This window comes from Natator depressus, chromosome 12 (genome assembly GCF_965152275.1).
Source record: "Natator depressus isolate rNatDep1 chromosome 12, rNatDep2.hap1, whole genome shotgun sequence".
In the NCBI taxonomy this organism is placed as follows: Eukaryota; Metazoa; Chordata; order Testudines; family Cheloniidae; genus Natator; species Natator depressus.
In genome coordinates, this window is record NC_134245.1 from 13,857,825 (window position 1) to 13,873,526 (window position 15,702).

The following is a 15,702-nucleotide window of genomic DNA, read 5'->3' on the forward strand; positions in this document are numbered from 1 at the left end:
CTACCTCCCCACTACTCACCTTCACAGCTGTAATTGTACACAGCTACTGTTGACCTTTCAATGAGATTTTCATCGTGGTGCCAGCTCACTGCCATATTCCCCATTCCAAAATAAGGCTCTTGTTTCAAGTACGGCATTTGTAGAGGATCCATATAATTCAATAAAGTCAAGTTATAAGATGTTCTGTACTTAAGACTGGTGCAGTCATTCCTTGGTGTATAAAGACTGCTTTGAACTTCTAAGAGGGACCCCTTAATAAAAGTAGAAAAATCCTGTTCTCTATCTGTGACAGCAGTATTTTCAGTTTCTTTGGTCTCAGATAAATTTTGTTCTTGCAAAGCCTGGACGGCTTCTACATTCAAGTAGTCATTAAGTTTGATTAATGCTTTACAAGCTACAAATAGTTCAGGATGGCAATATTTTATTTCATAATCCTCCATAGGCCATGGAACAGTAAACAGTCTTGTGTTCAAGTATTTGTAAGTGCATCCTGGGTTTCCAATTAATATACGAGATACTGGTGTAAGAAAATCTTTTCCTTTGATCCTTACAAGATCTTGGAAGAAACAATCATGTTTTTGCAAGGTCAAAAAGGCTTCTTGCACTATGTGATGAAGTTCTTGGGGTATCTTATCAGCTTTCCTGAGGAAGAGTTTGGAATATCTGGTCTTCCACTAAAAAACAAAACAAATAACCAATTTGTTATTTTTGTAAGAACCAGAACATATTTTAAATATCCAGGTATGTATTTTTAAGGCTATGCTCATATTCTCTAAAAAGTAAATCTAGAATGTGATGCAGTAAGGAAGACACAGTACTTTATATTTGTTTAGTACTTTAACATTACAAGGTACCTTACAAAACACATACATACAGCATCTCTGAAATACAGCAGTCAAGTGGGATGCTGCACAAGCACATCAGTAGAGGGAGGGAAAACTTTGGACAAAGACCATAAGGTCAAACCCCTCATTTTAAGTAAAGGGCTACAGAGCAGTCTTCAGTTCTTAAGATTTCATCCAAAATCGACCACTACCCCCCTGCACCCAGCACACCATATACACACAAAACACTGCACTGAACACATTAATCTACCTCAGAAGTATGAGGGCACTGAGCTGACCCTGCTAAGATTTAAAGCTATGGCTCTAGGTATTCCAAACTCAAGGCTTGGGCTCACGAGCCATCTCCTTTAGTTATGACTACTTGCTACATTTGGTAAGGAAGCCACATTGTAGATAGAACACTGGCAAATTGGATCAGTTCCAATATTGACCTCAGGACTCTTACACTCCAGCTTAGTAGGAAGAAGAAACCAACTCTGGAAAGACAGGGGCAGGGAGGAAAAAGGGTGACTACAGCTGTGTTGTGCAATTCCTTAATGGTGATGTGGGCAAAGCTTTGTAGCATTACTCTCCTGTATAATTCTTGCAAAATTTTTATTACGGTGATAGGAGCTTGTGAAAGGAGTCAAACTGATGGCCCCATTTTCCTGTTCAGTTAGTGCACGTTTGTGCCATTTATTATTTTGACCACCATTGTTTGTTTTAGGGAGGTTAATAAGCACAAATGCAGAGGTTTTCCCCTCCCCACCACATTTTTGTGCGTCAGGCTCTGTGGTTCAGATCTGCTCATCATGCAGTAGTGCAGGAGTGGTCAACCTGTGGCTCCCGAGTCGTATGCGGCTCTTCAGAGGTTAATATGTGGCTCCTTGTGTGGGTGCTGACTCTGAGGCTGGAGTTACAGATGCCAACTTTCCAATGTGCTGTGGTGTACTCAATGCTCAACCCCCCGCTCTGCCCCAGGTCCTGCCACCACTCCACTCCTTCCCCCGAGCCTGCCATGCCCTTGCTCCTCCCCACCAGAGCCTCCTGCGCACCACAAAACAGCTGACTGCGGCGGGTGGGAGGCGTGAGGAGGGAAGGGAAAGGAAGGCGCTGCTTGGCGAGGCTGCCGGTGGGGCGGGAGGCGCTGGGGGCTGGAGGGGGTTAGCAGATGTGGGGCTGCTGACATATTACTGTGGCTGTTTGGCAATGTTCATTGGTAAATTCTGGCTCCTTCTCAGGCTCAGGTTGGCCACCCCTGCAGTAGTGAAACAGCTAGGGCAGCTGGTGTTACATACAGCATCAGATGGATGGATCATTTGAATTGCATTCCTCCCAACACATAGGTGCACAGTCTACCATTAGATAACAGCACTGCCAATAGATTTGGATTGGTCATAAACCAATTTAGTGCAGTTAGAGGGTGTGTGGCACAACATGTACTGTAATCTGTACTATGTACATTTTCAATGTGTTTTTAGTTTTTTCAGTTTTGGCATTTTCTAACTGTATTAGTCCAAAATCTCTTAGCATGTAAACTAGTACTTAGATACCACTGTGGTGAACATATATAAATGCCTAGGTTCAATGGATAGATAGAATGTATTAGATATACACTGGCAACAGCCAACTGTTTGGAGTACATTACTTGGACACCAACCCACACAGAATAAAGTCCAAACCAGAAATATACACATATGTATAACTGATGCTTTAAAAAGGGCCAATTTCAGAAAGCTGAAAACAACTGAGCCCAATTAGCTGGAAGAAAGAATTTGATTAGAAAAATTTGAGTAGTAATAATCCTTTGCTTTTTAGCAGTAGATCTCAACTCACTTTACAAAGGAATTCAGTACCATTACCCCATAGTACAGAGAGGGAAACTGAGGCACAGAGGTGAAGCATCTTGCCCAAAGTTACCCAGCAGGCCAGTGGCCGAGCTGGGAATAGAACACAGGTCTCCTGAATCCCAGGCTAATGATCTATCCACTAGGCAACACTGCTTCTCCATGATAATTTTATTTGATACCTAAAAATGCACAACAGAGAAAGAAAGCTACACTGGTTAAAAAACCAACCAGGCTTAGGGGAGAGGTGAACACAACTATACAAAAAATAAAGTGTATTTTTCGTCACGAACAAATGAAAAAAAAGGGGAAGCTGATAGCAATGAACATAAATCGGACGCTTGAAATGGTAGAAAATTAATTCAAGAAGCAAAAAAGGCACAAGGTCAAATCAAGGGCCACCAGAATTAAGGTCAATAAGGAGTTTTTTTTTTTAAATATATGAGGAACAAAAGGAATCCTAACCATGATATTGATCCATTGCTAGATAGAAATGGTAATTGTCAATGCAAAAAAAGCAGAAGTGTCTAATAAATATTTCTGTTCTGTATTTGGTAAAAAGCCATCTGATACATTTATATCTTGATGATGAAATACTTTCTATTCCACTAGTATCTCAGAAAGATGTTAAAACAGCAGCCACTAAAGACAGACTTTTTAAAATCATCAGGTCTAGTTTACTTTCCTCCAAGAGTTTTTTAAAGGAGTTGGCTGAGGAGCAACTGAACCAGTAATATTGACATTCTATAAATCTTGGAATACTGGGGAAGCTCCAGAGAACTGGAAGAAAACTAATGTTGTGCCAATATTTAAAGTGTAAATGGGATGACCCGAGAAATTATAGGCTTGCCAGCCTGACGTCATTTCAGGGCATTATAATGGAATAGCTGATACAGGACTCAATTAAGAAACAATTAAAGGAGGGTATGTAATTAATGCCAATCAACATGGGTTTATGGAAAATAGATCTTGCAAAACTAATGTAATATATATTTTTGTTGACATTACACATTTGGATGATGGAAGTAATAATGTTGATGTAATATATTTAGACTTCTGAAAGGCATCTGGCTTGGTACCACATGACACATTAACAAACTAGAACAATACAACTTTGACATGGCACACGTTAAACGGATTAACAACTGGCTAACTTTTAATTTTAACTTGTAATTTTAAAAGTGGAATCATTATCAAGCAGCTGTGTTTTTAGTGGGATTTTACAAAGATAGTGTAGGCCAAGAACCAATCTAACATTTTTTCAATGACATGAGAAACAAAATTATTTCTGATAAAGTTTGCAGAGGACACAAATTGGGGGAGTGGTAAATAAAGGGGACAGGTCATTGATATTGAGTGATCTGGAGCGCCTGGTAAACTGAGCACAGGCTAACAATATGCATTTCAATACTGCCGAAGGTAAAGCCATATATCTAGGAACAAAGAATGCAGGCCATACTGGTGGATTCTATCCTGGGAGAGGGGGACTCTGCCAATTAATTTCAATTTTCACCACAAGAAAGGAACACAGTGCAGTTAAATTAAATCTTTAAGGTTATCAGTCCAATACACGAATAATTGGGCTGACCATTTGTAGAATAGGGCTGTACCTCCGTCTTGTTTTTTTTCCTTTCCTTTCCCTTTTATCAATCTAGGAGGCACAAATCAGCATGTCGTTCTTTATTAATAATCTAATCACATTTTAAATACACCCTTACATAACACTTAGAGCCTCAAACAAGAGAAAGTACATGGTTGCATCTTAAAGGAATACTATTTTATTTAGATTGATAAAATATGAAGAGATATCCATCCCAAGCTACAAGCAGCCTTGTATAATTTAATTTTCACAACACGTAATAGGCTGCTTGTCCTACTCCAAGAAAAAAAATATACAAATATGCACAGCTGACATGATAAAATAACATCCCCTCCATATCAGCTCATCCCTTTCCAAATCCCTGGGAGAAAAAAATTGGACCTTGACATTGCTGCAGTTGTTACTGGATGTTAAATGATTGCAAATAGGATGGGAGCTGGACCATAACACAAGCCATATCTAAGGATTTGATCCACACTGTGAAAAAAGTTTGTGAACCCCCATTATAGAGCAAGTGTCAGACCATTATCTTTATATTTACTCTCCTAAAAAAAACAAAAGCCCAGTCATTGCAGTCCCTCTGTGAGACATGTCAGCAGTTGAGACCATTGCTGAACCCTAACCTGGAAGGCTGCTAGTTGCAACAGGGAATGCACAAAAAAATACAGTACTAGTACAGCTGGGTTAAACAACATTGAAAAATATTCCTCTCAGAAACTGTAAGGTTATGACACCCATATAAATAAAGTGAGGAAATAATACAGTAAAATTCATCAATAGCAACGTTTTTTATTTTGTGTAAATATTTTAATGTATTATTTGAAACACTCTGGGATTCCCATTCTACTTCCCTGCAAACAGATTATAGATCTGAGATGCTTCTTGCCTACCTAAAGAGACGTGACTGTAAAGTATTTAAGGCCTGTAGAATGAACTGTTATCCTGGAACTCTGGGTAAAAGTCTAAAAACAATCACAATGAAAGCACTTAAGCAACATGGGATTTTTGTTTTGTGAACAGGATTTTTGTTGATGATCCTGACCTGTTCCAAAGTTATTCAGTTTACAAACTAGGGCTTTTTGAGTGAACACATCTAGTGGGAAAATCTGGTAGAGACTTTGATCAACATCCTGCATTTTTTGCGTGTACAAACTGAAAGTTTTAAATACTAAGGCATGACTTAAGGGCTGGTGGTTGTTCATCTTTGCACTGTGTGTTCAGTGTCCCTCTTTCCTTTTGCATTTACTTTATATTCTGCTCCAAATAATGGTCTTAATTGGATTAGTTACAGACTTCCTACCTCCAGGCCTTGATGTTTCTCCTTCTGATAATTCTATTTACCCTTGGACAGAGGCTGCCAGTTCACTTAACACTGGTCCCTGCCACTAAGAAAGGGAAGAGTCCATCAATCAATTGGGTCTAGCTTACTATTACAAACTTTGGTCCAGAAGATACTACATCCTCTTTTTAGCCTGAGTTCTTGCTCAGCCAAGGAAAAAGCCTCTGTCTCCTGCCTGAACCAACAACAATCACAACCACTTTTCCATCACCTAACCATCAAAGGTATAACTCAGAATCTGTTCTCTACCTAACTATATTTTCATCTTCTGTCTCTCCAAGTTTAAATGGTTAAACTTGGTTTTGTAACTTGCTATTACACTTAGGTTTTGAAAATCATGTGTTATTAAAGAGTTGAAATAGAAAGCATCCAAATAATGCTATTTTAGCAGTAACAATGGGGTTGCATTAGGTACTATCTAACTGATTAATAAACTATGGCACTACTGGGTGGTAATTTGTTAAAATTAATTAAATATATTGTATGCTAAAGGTTTCACAAGATTATCCACAAAAATTCCCAAGGAAGCATTTTTTAAAATCTGATTTCAGTGGGAATTGCAGGTGGTCAGCAACACTGACAATGAAGCCACTTAAGTGTCTAACTTTAGTATCTAAAGTTTGAAAATGTTGGCCAGAATCTATAAACAGGGCCCCAGTATTCCACTATCCTGCAGCTGCAGAACTATGCTCTAGGAAACCCATCTTTGATTAAAAAACAAAACAAAAACCTTTAAAATATGATCTGAGAGTAAAATGGAGAAGCACTGTCTTCCTGAGTCTGCAGAGAGCCTGGCACAACACCTTTAAAAGATGTCATCTGCCCCATTGATCTCAATCAGAGCTCCAGAGACACTGATTCTGAGGTTGCACAATCTGTCTTTATCAAAGACTCCAGGTATGGAATTTTCCAGTTTGTTGCACCCAGTCATCCAACATTTTGTTTTCAATCTACCTGTCCTGCTGGGACCTGCCTGCAAGTGCTTCTTGCTCCCCAGCTTTTCCCACAAAGATAAATTAGTTGGATTACAAAACATGGTCTTTGCACCATTCAATGAAGCAGGCAACAGGGAGTTGAGGTATTGGAGCTAAAATCCAGCTTCTAGCCAGAGAGCTGGAGGACCAAAAGTATAGACTGGTGAGATGAAGTAAGCCGAGTTGAGCTCAGCTGCTTGGAGAACAGAGCAGCAGCCAAGACCCAAAGGGCTGAGAAGATGACCATTTCTCCGCTTTCCTGGCACATGTGGGGAAGGAGACTCTGAGCTAGGCCACATGAATGCTGAGCCCCATGAGCTGCCTGAAAAATACAGTGAAAACATCATTAATGAAAATAATTATTGAGGAATTTTATGTCAATGAGTATTTTCAACTCTGAGCCATATTCGTGTGTGTGTGTTTGAGAGCATGAGGATGGGAATGAAGGCTATTTCATGGAGATAAAATATTTAATGCTACTACAGAATCTAGGGGTGCAGTATTTAGTTCTTGCCACAGAATCTGATCTCATTGTGCACAGGTATATAAGGCTCTGCAGAAAGTAACACTCAAAGAATAAATGTAATGCTTTAGTAGTTCACTTGTGTAGCATCACTGCTGGATTTTTTTGCACAACTTTAACATGAGAGGCCCAAATTAGACTTTTATATTAATCAATAGCCAAATCATATGCATCATCATAACAAATTTAGGAAGGCACTGTATATTTTAATACAGTTTTAAAAACACCATTAATCTATTGAAGTTGTTACATGAATCGCACAAGTAAAGTTTCAAGCAAAGAAATAAAGAAAGAGGACAGAATCAAACAAGATGCTACAAAGCAATTAGAAGTCTGAAAATACACATCTGAGATGAAGATGCACAGCTTACTCAAATGCAACAATATTTCACTCTCCTTTTAGGACATGGAGCTAATGTGTTCCACATTTCAACGTCGGCCAAATCAGAAGCATGTTACCTTTGGCTTGTGCACTAAAATTACATGCTTAAGAACTATTTTATCAATATTTCTTACATGGTGTCTTTAGAGTTCTACCCTAAGAAGCATACAGTGGTATCTCAGAAGAAAACAGGAAGTAGAAACACATTTTAAACATATCATCTCAAAATATTGTTTGGTATTCTTTAAATCTCCAACCAGCCGTCATTCTATGTCCTGCACAAGGAAAGCATTAAAGCATCAGAAAACAGGGTAAACACTGAATTCATATTGAACGCCACCATGTTGGTTGAAAAGAATCACGTCCTGTTTGCTGTAACTCTGACAGCAGGTGTTAAAGGTCAGTTCGTACTGACGCTGCTAGAAGTAGTTATGTCACTGATAACTTCAGGAATGAACATGAACATTCTGTGCTTAATTTTTCATATGTGTATTACATAAACAGTATTTAAAAATCAGCCATGTTGTGGTGTCTAACACATAATTTGTTTTCAAGACACAGGATAACCCCACCACTCAAGCACCTGAATAAAGCTGCAAACCAGTGAAGAGGTCCCCCGATAAGCAAGTTGGCACTTATATTTCACATCATGACATGTTATGTTTCATTGAAGACATTTGGGATTTATTACTATGATTTTTTTCTAGTGTTTTTCTCAGATGCTGTTCACTATTTGATTTCTAAAAGGGACATTGCTCTGGGTGCAGTTTGTGGTCCCATTCTAAAATCCCTGATCGGAAAAAATGCCCATTGAAAAGGGAGTGCAATGGAAGTACTTTTTAAGTAGGGACTTCAGGACTGTGCTCAGAGTATATCTTCATGCCTGTAGGCATGTAGCAGCTTTTGAATGATATTCTGCCTAACACTCCCAACATCATTTTGTTCAATCTACATTGCTCACAAGTGGGGGATTCTTAAATAAGACAAAACAAGGAAAGCCATACAGACTAATCTACAGTACATCATTATGCATTTTGTTTTATTTTGTTATTTTGTTTTCTATAGTCTCTCCCTTTTTTCCAACTTTAAGTACATGTAGGTACTACGGAAATAATATTAGTGGTAAGAGTGGAATTTTGTGACATCCACAGCGGCTATTTAAGTAAGTAAGTAAGAATTTAAAATTCCTGTCATGGTTATTGAATGAAAGGTGTTTGATGTTTATCATTACCACATATATGTGCAAATGCACATGCCTGCACATAAACTAAACAGGAGGCATATTTTATGTACATACCTTGCAAACTTACTCAATATAATCCTTTCAAGACTATAAAATTTCAGTTGTTATCTCACCTTCTGGCAATCAGTTCTATCCATTTGGTTCTGGACCCAATGCCCACTGATGTCAATGGGAGACTTTCAGTTGACTTCAATAGGCTTTATGTAAGATCCTTGATCTTTTCAATATCACTAATTACTTTACTTTAATTTGGTCTAATTTGATTGCTTATCTTCTTCCCAAAGCCCTTCTACCTGTATGGATGCTGAGAGACTCCACTTGGCAGCCTCAGCTCAACCATGTCTTTCCCTGTCACCTCTGCAGGGATGGGCTAGGAAGTGTGGAGGATACACAGCTAGGCTCAAGCTATCAGGCCCAGACGCTGGTATGAAAGGAAATGGAAACAGACGGTAGGAGATGTAACAGGATCAAGGAAGGAGAAAATGGTGATTGGGTCGGACAAGAACTAAAAGGAGCAAGAACTTTTACTGAACATTGGTGAGACCCTGGAAAGGAAGTCTGTTTGCTGTTTTCATTTGATTTGGGAGAAGGACGATGACAAGAAAAGCGCTCCATGATAGTGCTTTTTTTGTTGGTAGCAAATTTGTCCACCATGTGTTTTACTACTATTTATTATTTGTATTACAGTAGAGGCTCCAATAGAATCTCTGTCCCATTGTGCTAGGCACTGTACAAATATGTAAAAAGACAGCAAAAGCCCCAAAGACCTCAAAACAGATGAGAAAAACAAAGGAGAGCAGAAAGGAAATATTAATCATCCCTTTTTTACAGATGGAGAGTAAGGCACAGAAAGATCAAGTGACTTGCCCAAGATCACACAGGAAGTCCGTAAAACTGAGCCAGGAGTTGAACCCAAATCACCCTTCTTCTCTGCAATGTGGAAAGCTGCCATCTTAAAATTCTTCTTGTCCATGAGCTCCTGCAAAAAAATACCCTTCCTTCCCGCTGCACAAGACCAAGGCTGTTTTTTTGCTACTATATGCATCTTTGAGCCACATGTCAATACAAGAAAGTTGACACGGCTGTAATGTAGGAACTCTTGCTATAGTTGTTCAGGCTAAGTAAGAGATTCCTTTTTATGTCTTTCATCTTACTGAATGTGTTCCAACCTCGTTTTACTGAACTTAAAATTCTTTCCACATGTTTTCAATTTGATCTGAGAAAGGTCCAAGATGCATGTAGCAGTATTCTTCTAGTTCTTTAATGCTATGCCTCTGTATACTAATTTGGTTTAGTTATGTGACTATTGGGCCTGTTTTAGCTTTCCTTAAATTTCACTTGAGGCATGCATTCTGGCTTTTGTAGTTCAGGTTCTATGCCAGGTCTTAACCATTGTGTATTGTTTGTGACTAGAATTATAAGCATAAACATACTCTAAATCTCACTTTTAAAGACTCTTCATCTTTGCCAAATCCAGTCTATAGAACATGTTCTCTAGATGGTTTAAATCATAAAGACCTCTGATAGAACAGTGACTCCCTGTGCTCTTTTTACTCCAGTCAAGCATGAGATATTGCAATCAATGTCATACAATTCACTTGACCACAAATTGCAAGAAAACACAAAAATAGAAAGTTCTTTATATGTTATGTGAGCTTTTACTTTAAACAAAGATTAAAAAGGAGACTTTTAGAGCTACCATTTACAGGTGTGAACTAAAGATCAAAAGGTAAAATCTTGGTCCTGTTGAAGTCAATGGCAAAACTCCCATTGGCTTCAGAAGGATTTCACACCAAGGTTCCTGATTCTGCTCTGTCCTGAGTGCTGAAGGATTTCACTCTCCACTGAGTGCAGCTCTGCAAACACTACATACACCAAGACCTCACTATGCCAGTCCTCAGAAAGGAATTGGAAGAAGTGATATTTTAGTCTTGTCAGCTCTAATAGTGCACCAATAAATAAAGATTGATTTGCTATTTGATAAGAATGCTCAATCAAGTTTACTACAAATAAGGTTAAAAATAAGATACAATACCAGTTGGTGGAATTCGGCATCTCTAGGTGTCAGATATGGAAGCCAACTCTCTCCAAGTTCTTCAAGAAGCTTTTGTTTCTGTTTTAAAAAAAAAAAAAAAAAAGGTATGACATGAAATTAGTCAAAGAAACAAATAGCAGTTAAATAATAAGCTAACTGCATTACGAATTTAAAAAAATGTAAAAAGTTAGTATTGTTTCACTAGCCAAAATTTAAGAAAACACATCTTAAACAAGGAGAAGTAGATGCAACCTCATCTTAATTGAGGTTTGTCCACTTAATTGAGTTTCCCCAATTTCAGTTTAGTAATTTCAGAGGATTAAGTACAGTACTTTTTGGTATCCTCAGTTCTTCCTTAGGAGAACCTCCCTTACACACTGAAAAAGTACACTCATCCTTCCAGATTCTGCAGAACTTTGCCTGATTTAAATGCTGGATCTTGTTTATTTCTTTGCTTTTCTTTGTTTTCTCCTTCAAATTCTAGGTGTAGTGGGTGTAAAGCCTAGTGTACCCCAGGCTGTGGTTTAATAACATACTCTAAACAATCCTAAATTTTGTTTTAGACTATGTGTCTCATATCGTGTCTGTTTATTCCAGCCAACCAGAAAAGAAAAGGAAACTTCGTCCTCTTTACCTTGTCTCCAATCCAATCTTCCAACCTGACTTCAGTGTGGACCAGGAAATATGCCTGCCCAAGGAAATAACTCCAATCTGAAGCTAATAGTCATCCACCACCTGACTGTAAAGAAGAGCTTCCCCTCCTTTTTCCATCTCATGGTTTTTTCTTTTATCTTTGTTTTTTTCTGAGTGGCTAGGGCAATTAATTTGACAGAACTAACAGCTTTCTGAGTAAAATGAGAATGTTTTGGTTGTAATCCACTTAATAGTCCTATCTTTTAAGAAAACGATTAAGAAAAGCAGGTCTGTAACCCATAATTTTCCTTCATGTGTGTCTTAATAAAATAGATAGCTGATACTGTGTGTGTTTATTATGGAGTTAATACCATAGACCATGAAAGAGAGAGAGTTTGGCATTAGCCATAGAGTTTTTGAAGCAATAATTTTTACACCATGACAGGCCCATGCACATTCTGCCACATCAATCAAATTCCATCTCTGCCTGAACCTGATATAAGAGGAGAATATTGAGAAAGTATAAGATTCTGCTCAACATTCCTGGTCAATATTTCCTTTGCCTCTCCTAGTGCATCTCATCTGTCTCTCTCTTTTACCTTGCAAGGACTGTATCTTGTGCAGTTCTGAGCATTAACAAATAATTAATAAAAATGATGATACTAAACAGCAGTTAGATGCCACAAGAGGCTAAAAGTTAGCTGTAGCATTTGAATACAAGGGGCTTCAAATCCTTAATATATTTCTTCTTTAAATATTTTCCACCATATAAAACACAACTATGAGAAATATTTAAGTTTTTTTGCATACTAAAAATGTTCATGTGGTACAAGAAAAAAGCACGTGTATGAAATCAGAAATGTAATACATTTTATAGCAATGTTAAAACAGAAACAAATCAACAAGCTCAAATCAAATTTAAAAAAATCAAAATTAGTAGTTATACTTTCTAATTCACCTCTGCCACTGCAAGGTTATTCCCTACACACCTACAGTTCTTTCTCTAGTCTTAATCTGGCTTTTACTATTTCCTGCTTAGAATATTTCACAGGCTACAAGGTTTCTTTGTCAAGAAGATTTACTTGATAGTCACTAAATTTCCCTTTTTATAATCACATCCCATTGCTCCTGGTTAATGTGTCCCATGTGCTATCCTAAACTGATCCTCCCCATCCTGGTGTTTGCATCCGAGAAGAATGAAAATATTACATAGACCAAACTCTGATCTTATAATGAAAACAGAGACAAAACAAGATAAACTATTAAGAACACAAATGTAATGCTAGGGTATAAAAGACAAAAGACAAATTTTCACTATTATTGTCCTCAGGTTATAGCAAAAGGCAAATAAAATGTATGCTTCACTTGTGGAGGGGAACACTGAAGTATTATGGTTATCAGGTTGGTCAGTTAGTCAGTCTGAACGAAGAGCAGGTAGCACAGACGAATAACATCACCTCTCACTGACGGACATTCACTGATCCTAACTAGACTGACAAGAACAGCATTGACATTTACAAACTAGAAATGTACTCTGATCTCTCAGTCTATAGTTTTCTTTGGGGACACTTTATAAACTGACGATGAGTCACTGGTGAAACCAAGCAGAATGTAACTTTAGATTAAGTTGGCAGACATGTTAGTGTACTGCATATTCCCAAACAGTCATTCTTTTATGTTACAAAAAACATTGTATGACTTTTATGCTAACATTATTTATTACATTGAAAACAGTAGGCTGCCTTTGCTGATTTTGAAACATACAATAAAAGTATATTAAACTAAACAAAAATCAAAACTCAAGGCTAGCAGACAGAGGAGGAGAAACACATCTGACAATTTTTTTGTCAAATGCCAAGCTCTTGGCAAAAGCACACAACATTACAATGCACTCTTGAGTGTGGGTAGTACTAGCTCACACTTGATTGTCAGATCTGGCTAAGTGCTGCTCCTCAGCTTGATGTATAGACAAATACACACAGCTGGGTGGTATAACACACTGCTCTTCTCATATACAAGAAGATGTCTCATAGATGTCAAATACATCAAGCTACTCACAAATTCCTCCAAAATATAAAAAAAAAAAAGAAGAAGAGAAAAATCAAAGACCCAGCTATACCAGCTGGCTGTAGACTAAGTATAAGGACTGTTACATAAGTGGTGTATTTACAGCTACTTCAGCAGGTGCAGAAAAGGTGGAAAGATCTTTTAAAAATGTAACATTATCCATTACTTAGTAGCTTAAAGAGACTTTTTTTCTACATCTGATTCCTATATTTTAAAATTCTTTGTAATTAACAAGACCTTAGAAACAGAATATTGATATCTGGTTTCAAATAAAACCTCTGCATGTTTCTTCCAATTGGCTTTTATAGTGAGACTGTCTGTTGACATGTGGGGATTATGTCTTGCTTAGATGCATCATCATCAGTGCTACTACACTTGCACTGCTCTGGAAGTCTACATACGCCTGCTCCTCTGTCTTCTGAGATAGGAGTGGATCTCTGTGTAAATACATTTCACGGATTGCTATGACTGTTAAGAGACATTATTTAGGTGTGGAGCTGAGTACAGGATTGGAAGCCAGGAACACCTGCTTTCTAAACCCAACTCTAACATTTGTAATAAACTGGCATTATGCACACATGTGAGTGTTCTTAGTGACTGGCTCACAGTGAGTATAAGGAATGTGCTACCTCAGTTAAGTGAGCTCTCTGTTAGCTTCAATGATAGAGGACTGTGTTTTTGTGCAACTCTCTCCATGCAATTTTTGTACGTCTATATCCCTTTACTAACAACGAATTAATGTACCAGTAGGTGTTGCTAAGATATAGTAAATTATGTGGACATATATGATGAGACGTGGAATCTATCTCCGTAACTACATGTCTTATTTGTTGACAGCAGGAACAGTAACTGATGCAGAGAAATGCTTGTCTGTTACACAATCAGGAAGTGTAATGAAGGTGCAGCAAAAGTGCAGTACCTGAATTTACATTCTGAAATATTATATGCCTGGTTAACTGTTTACCAATTAAGCAGTTCAAGGGGGAACACTTAGTGACGTTCTCCAGCCAGGCAGCATGGCTGTACAAACAGTATCTGCCTGATGTACCATCATGCAGGGCATGAATACCATTTCCAAGTAGATTTCCTTTTCTCTTACTTGTAAAACGACAACACATAAGGACCCTATTCAGTGTATGTGCTATGAAAACTAAGCACGCCTAGTTTTTCAAATGAAAATTCTCCACCTGTGCAAACACTGTCATACAGGAAAGCCAGAAGATTTGAAAGTACCTCCAAGTTACAGACCAAGACCTTGGTATGAACATGTACTGTAGATCATATTTAGACATATGATGTTACAAGAATTTCTGAACCATAAAGTATCTTTAGAAATGAAAAAAGCACACGTTAAATTTTGCAATGTAGCATATGATGTATGTATCATTCATTGAAGAGATGATATTTTTCTCACACAAATAGTCTCAATGACATCAAGGCAAGCAAGATTTGCCTTTTAATGGAGAATGTAAATTTGGATTAGGGTGTTCTAAAATAATTAGGAGAAAAGAACCATGCCACATCATTAAGGCTCTTTCTTCTGTCACTCTCAAATGTAATTTTAAAGGTGCCTATCATCTTTGCATCTAAGTGCGGAGTACAACAGATATCTCCACTTTGGAATAAGTTAAATAACAGAAGTGAAATACTTGGCTATTACAAATAATTGACAGTAAATTGTTACCATGCTCTTGTAGAAATCACAGCTATCAAATTTGTTGACAGTTACAAGAGGAAGATATACAACCACAGAAATGGGTGGGCACTGCTTGAAACAGGATTAATGTGACCAGACTGAGTGACCCAAACTAACTCCAAAGAGTTATCAGTTTACAAAAAAAAAAAAACCTACCAAAATCTGGTGCGTGAGTTAAAGATAGCCCTGGGCATTCTCCTGCCATGCATTTCTCACATATGCAGGATGCTGCTAGAGGAAAAAAGATCAGCTTCACTACACCAAGTAATCTCGCTGGACATGAAGCAAGACCACATACACATGTAATAAGTCAGCCAGACACTTCCAAAACATAGTCTACAAATAACTATTCCTTCTAAATGTTAAGAACTATTGATTTATAGCGATGTACCAACCTTTGACCTTAATGAGTCACACAGCCAAAATCCCATGTAACATTTTGAAAATATAGGAGATAAAGTTTAAACAAACTAAGGGCTTGTCTACACTTACTGGAGGATCAATGCTGTGACGATCGATGCATCAGCGGTAAATTTAGT

The 15,702-nt window shown here is 37.8% G+C and overlaps 1 protein-coding gene and 1 long non-coding RNA gene across 3 annotated transcripts in view; one reads left to right on the top strand and one right to left on the bottom strand.

The window, feature by feature from the left end:
- LOC141996521 (uncharacterized) overlaps positions 1 to 11,752 on the top strand; it is a 44,652-nt gene extending 32,900 nt beyond the window's left edge. The window contains exons 2-3 of the long non-coding RNA XR_012641554.1: positions 9,096 to 9,269; positions 11,365 to 11,752. This is a non-coding gene — a long non-coding RNA (uncharacterized LOC141996521). The remainder of the gene's footprint in view (positions 1 to 9,095; positions 9,270 to 11,364) is intronic.
- Positions 1 to 15,702, bottom strand: part of FTO (FTO alpha-ketoglutarate dependent dioxygenase) — a 328,008-nt gene that overhangs the window by 247,937 nt on the left and 64,369 nt on the right. For both annotated transcript variants that reach the window (XM_074968603.1, XM_074968604.1), the window contains exons 2-3: positions 10,768 to 10,845; positions 20 to 674 (exon numbers count right to left, since the gene is read on the bottom strand). In XM_074968603.1, the coding sequence (XP_074824704.1) occupies positions 20 to 674; positions 10,768 to 10,845 (733 nt within the window). The remainder of the gene's footprint in view (positions 1 to 19; positions 675 to 10,767; positions 10,846 to 15,702) is intronic.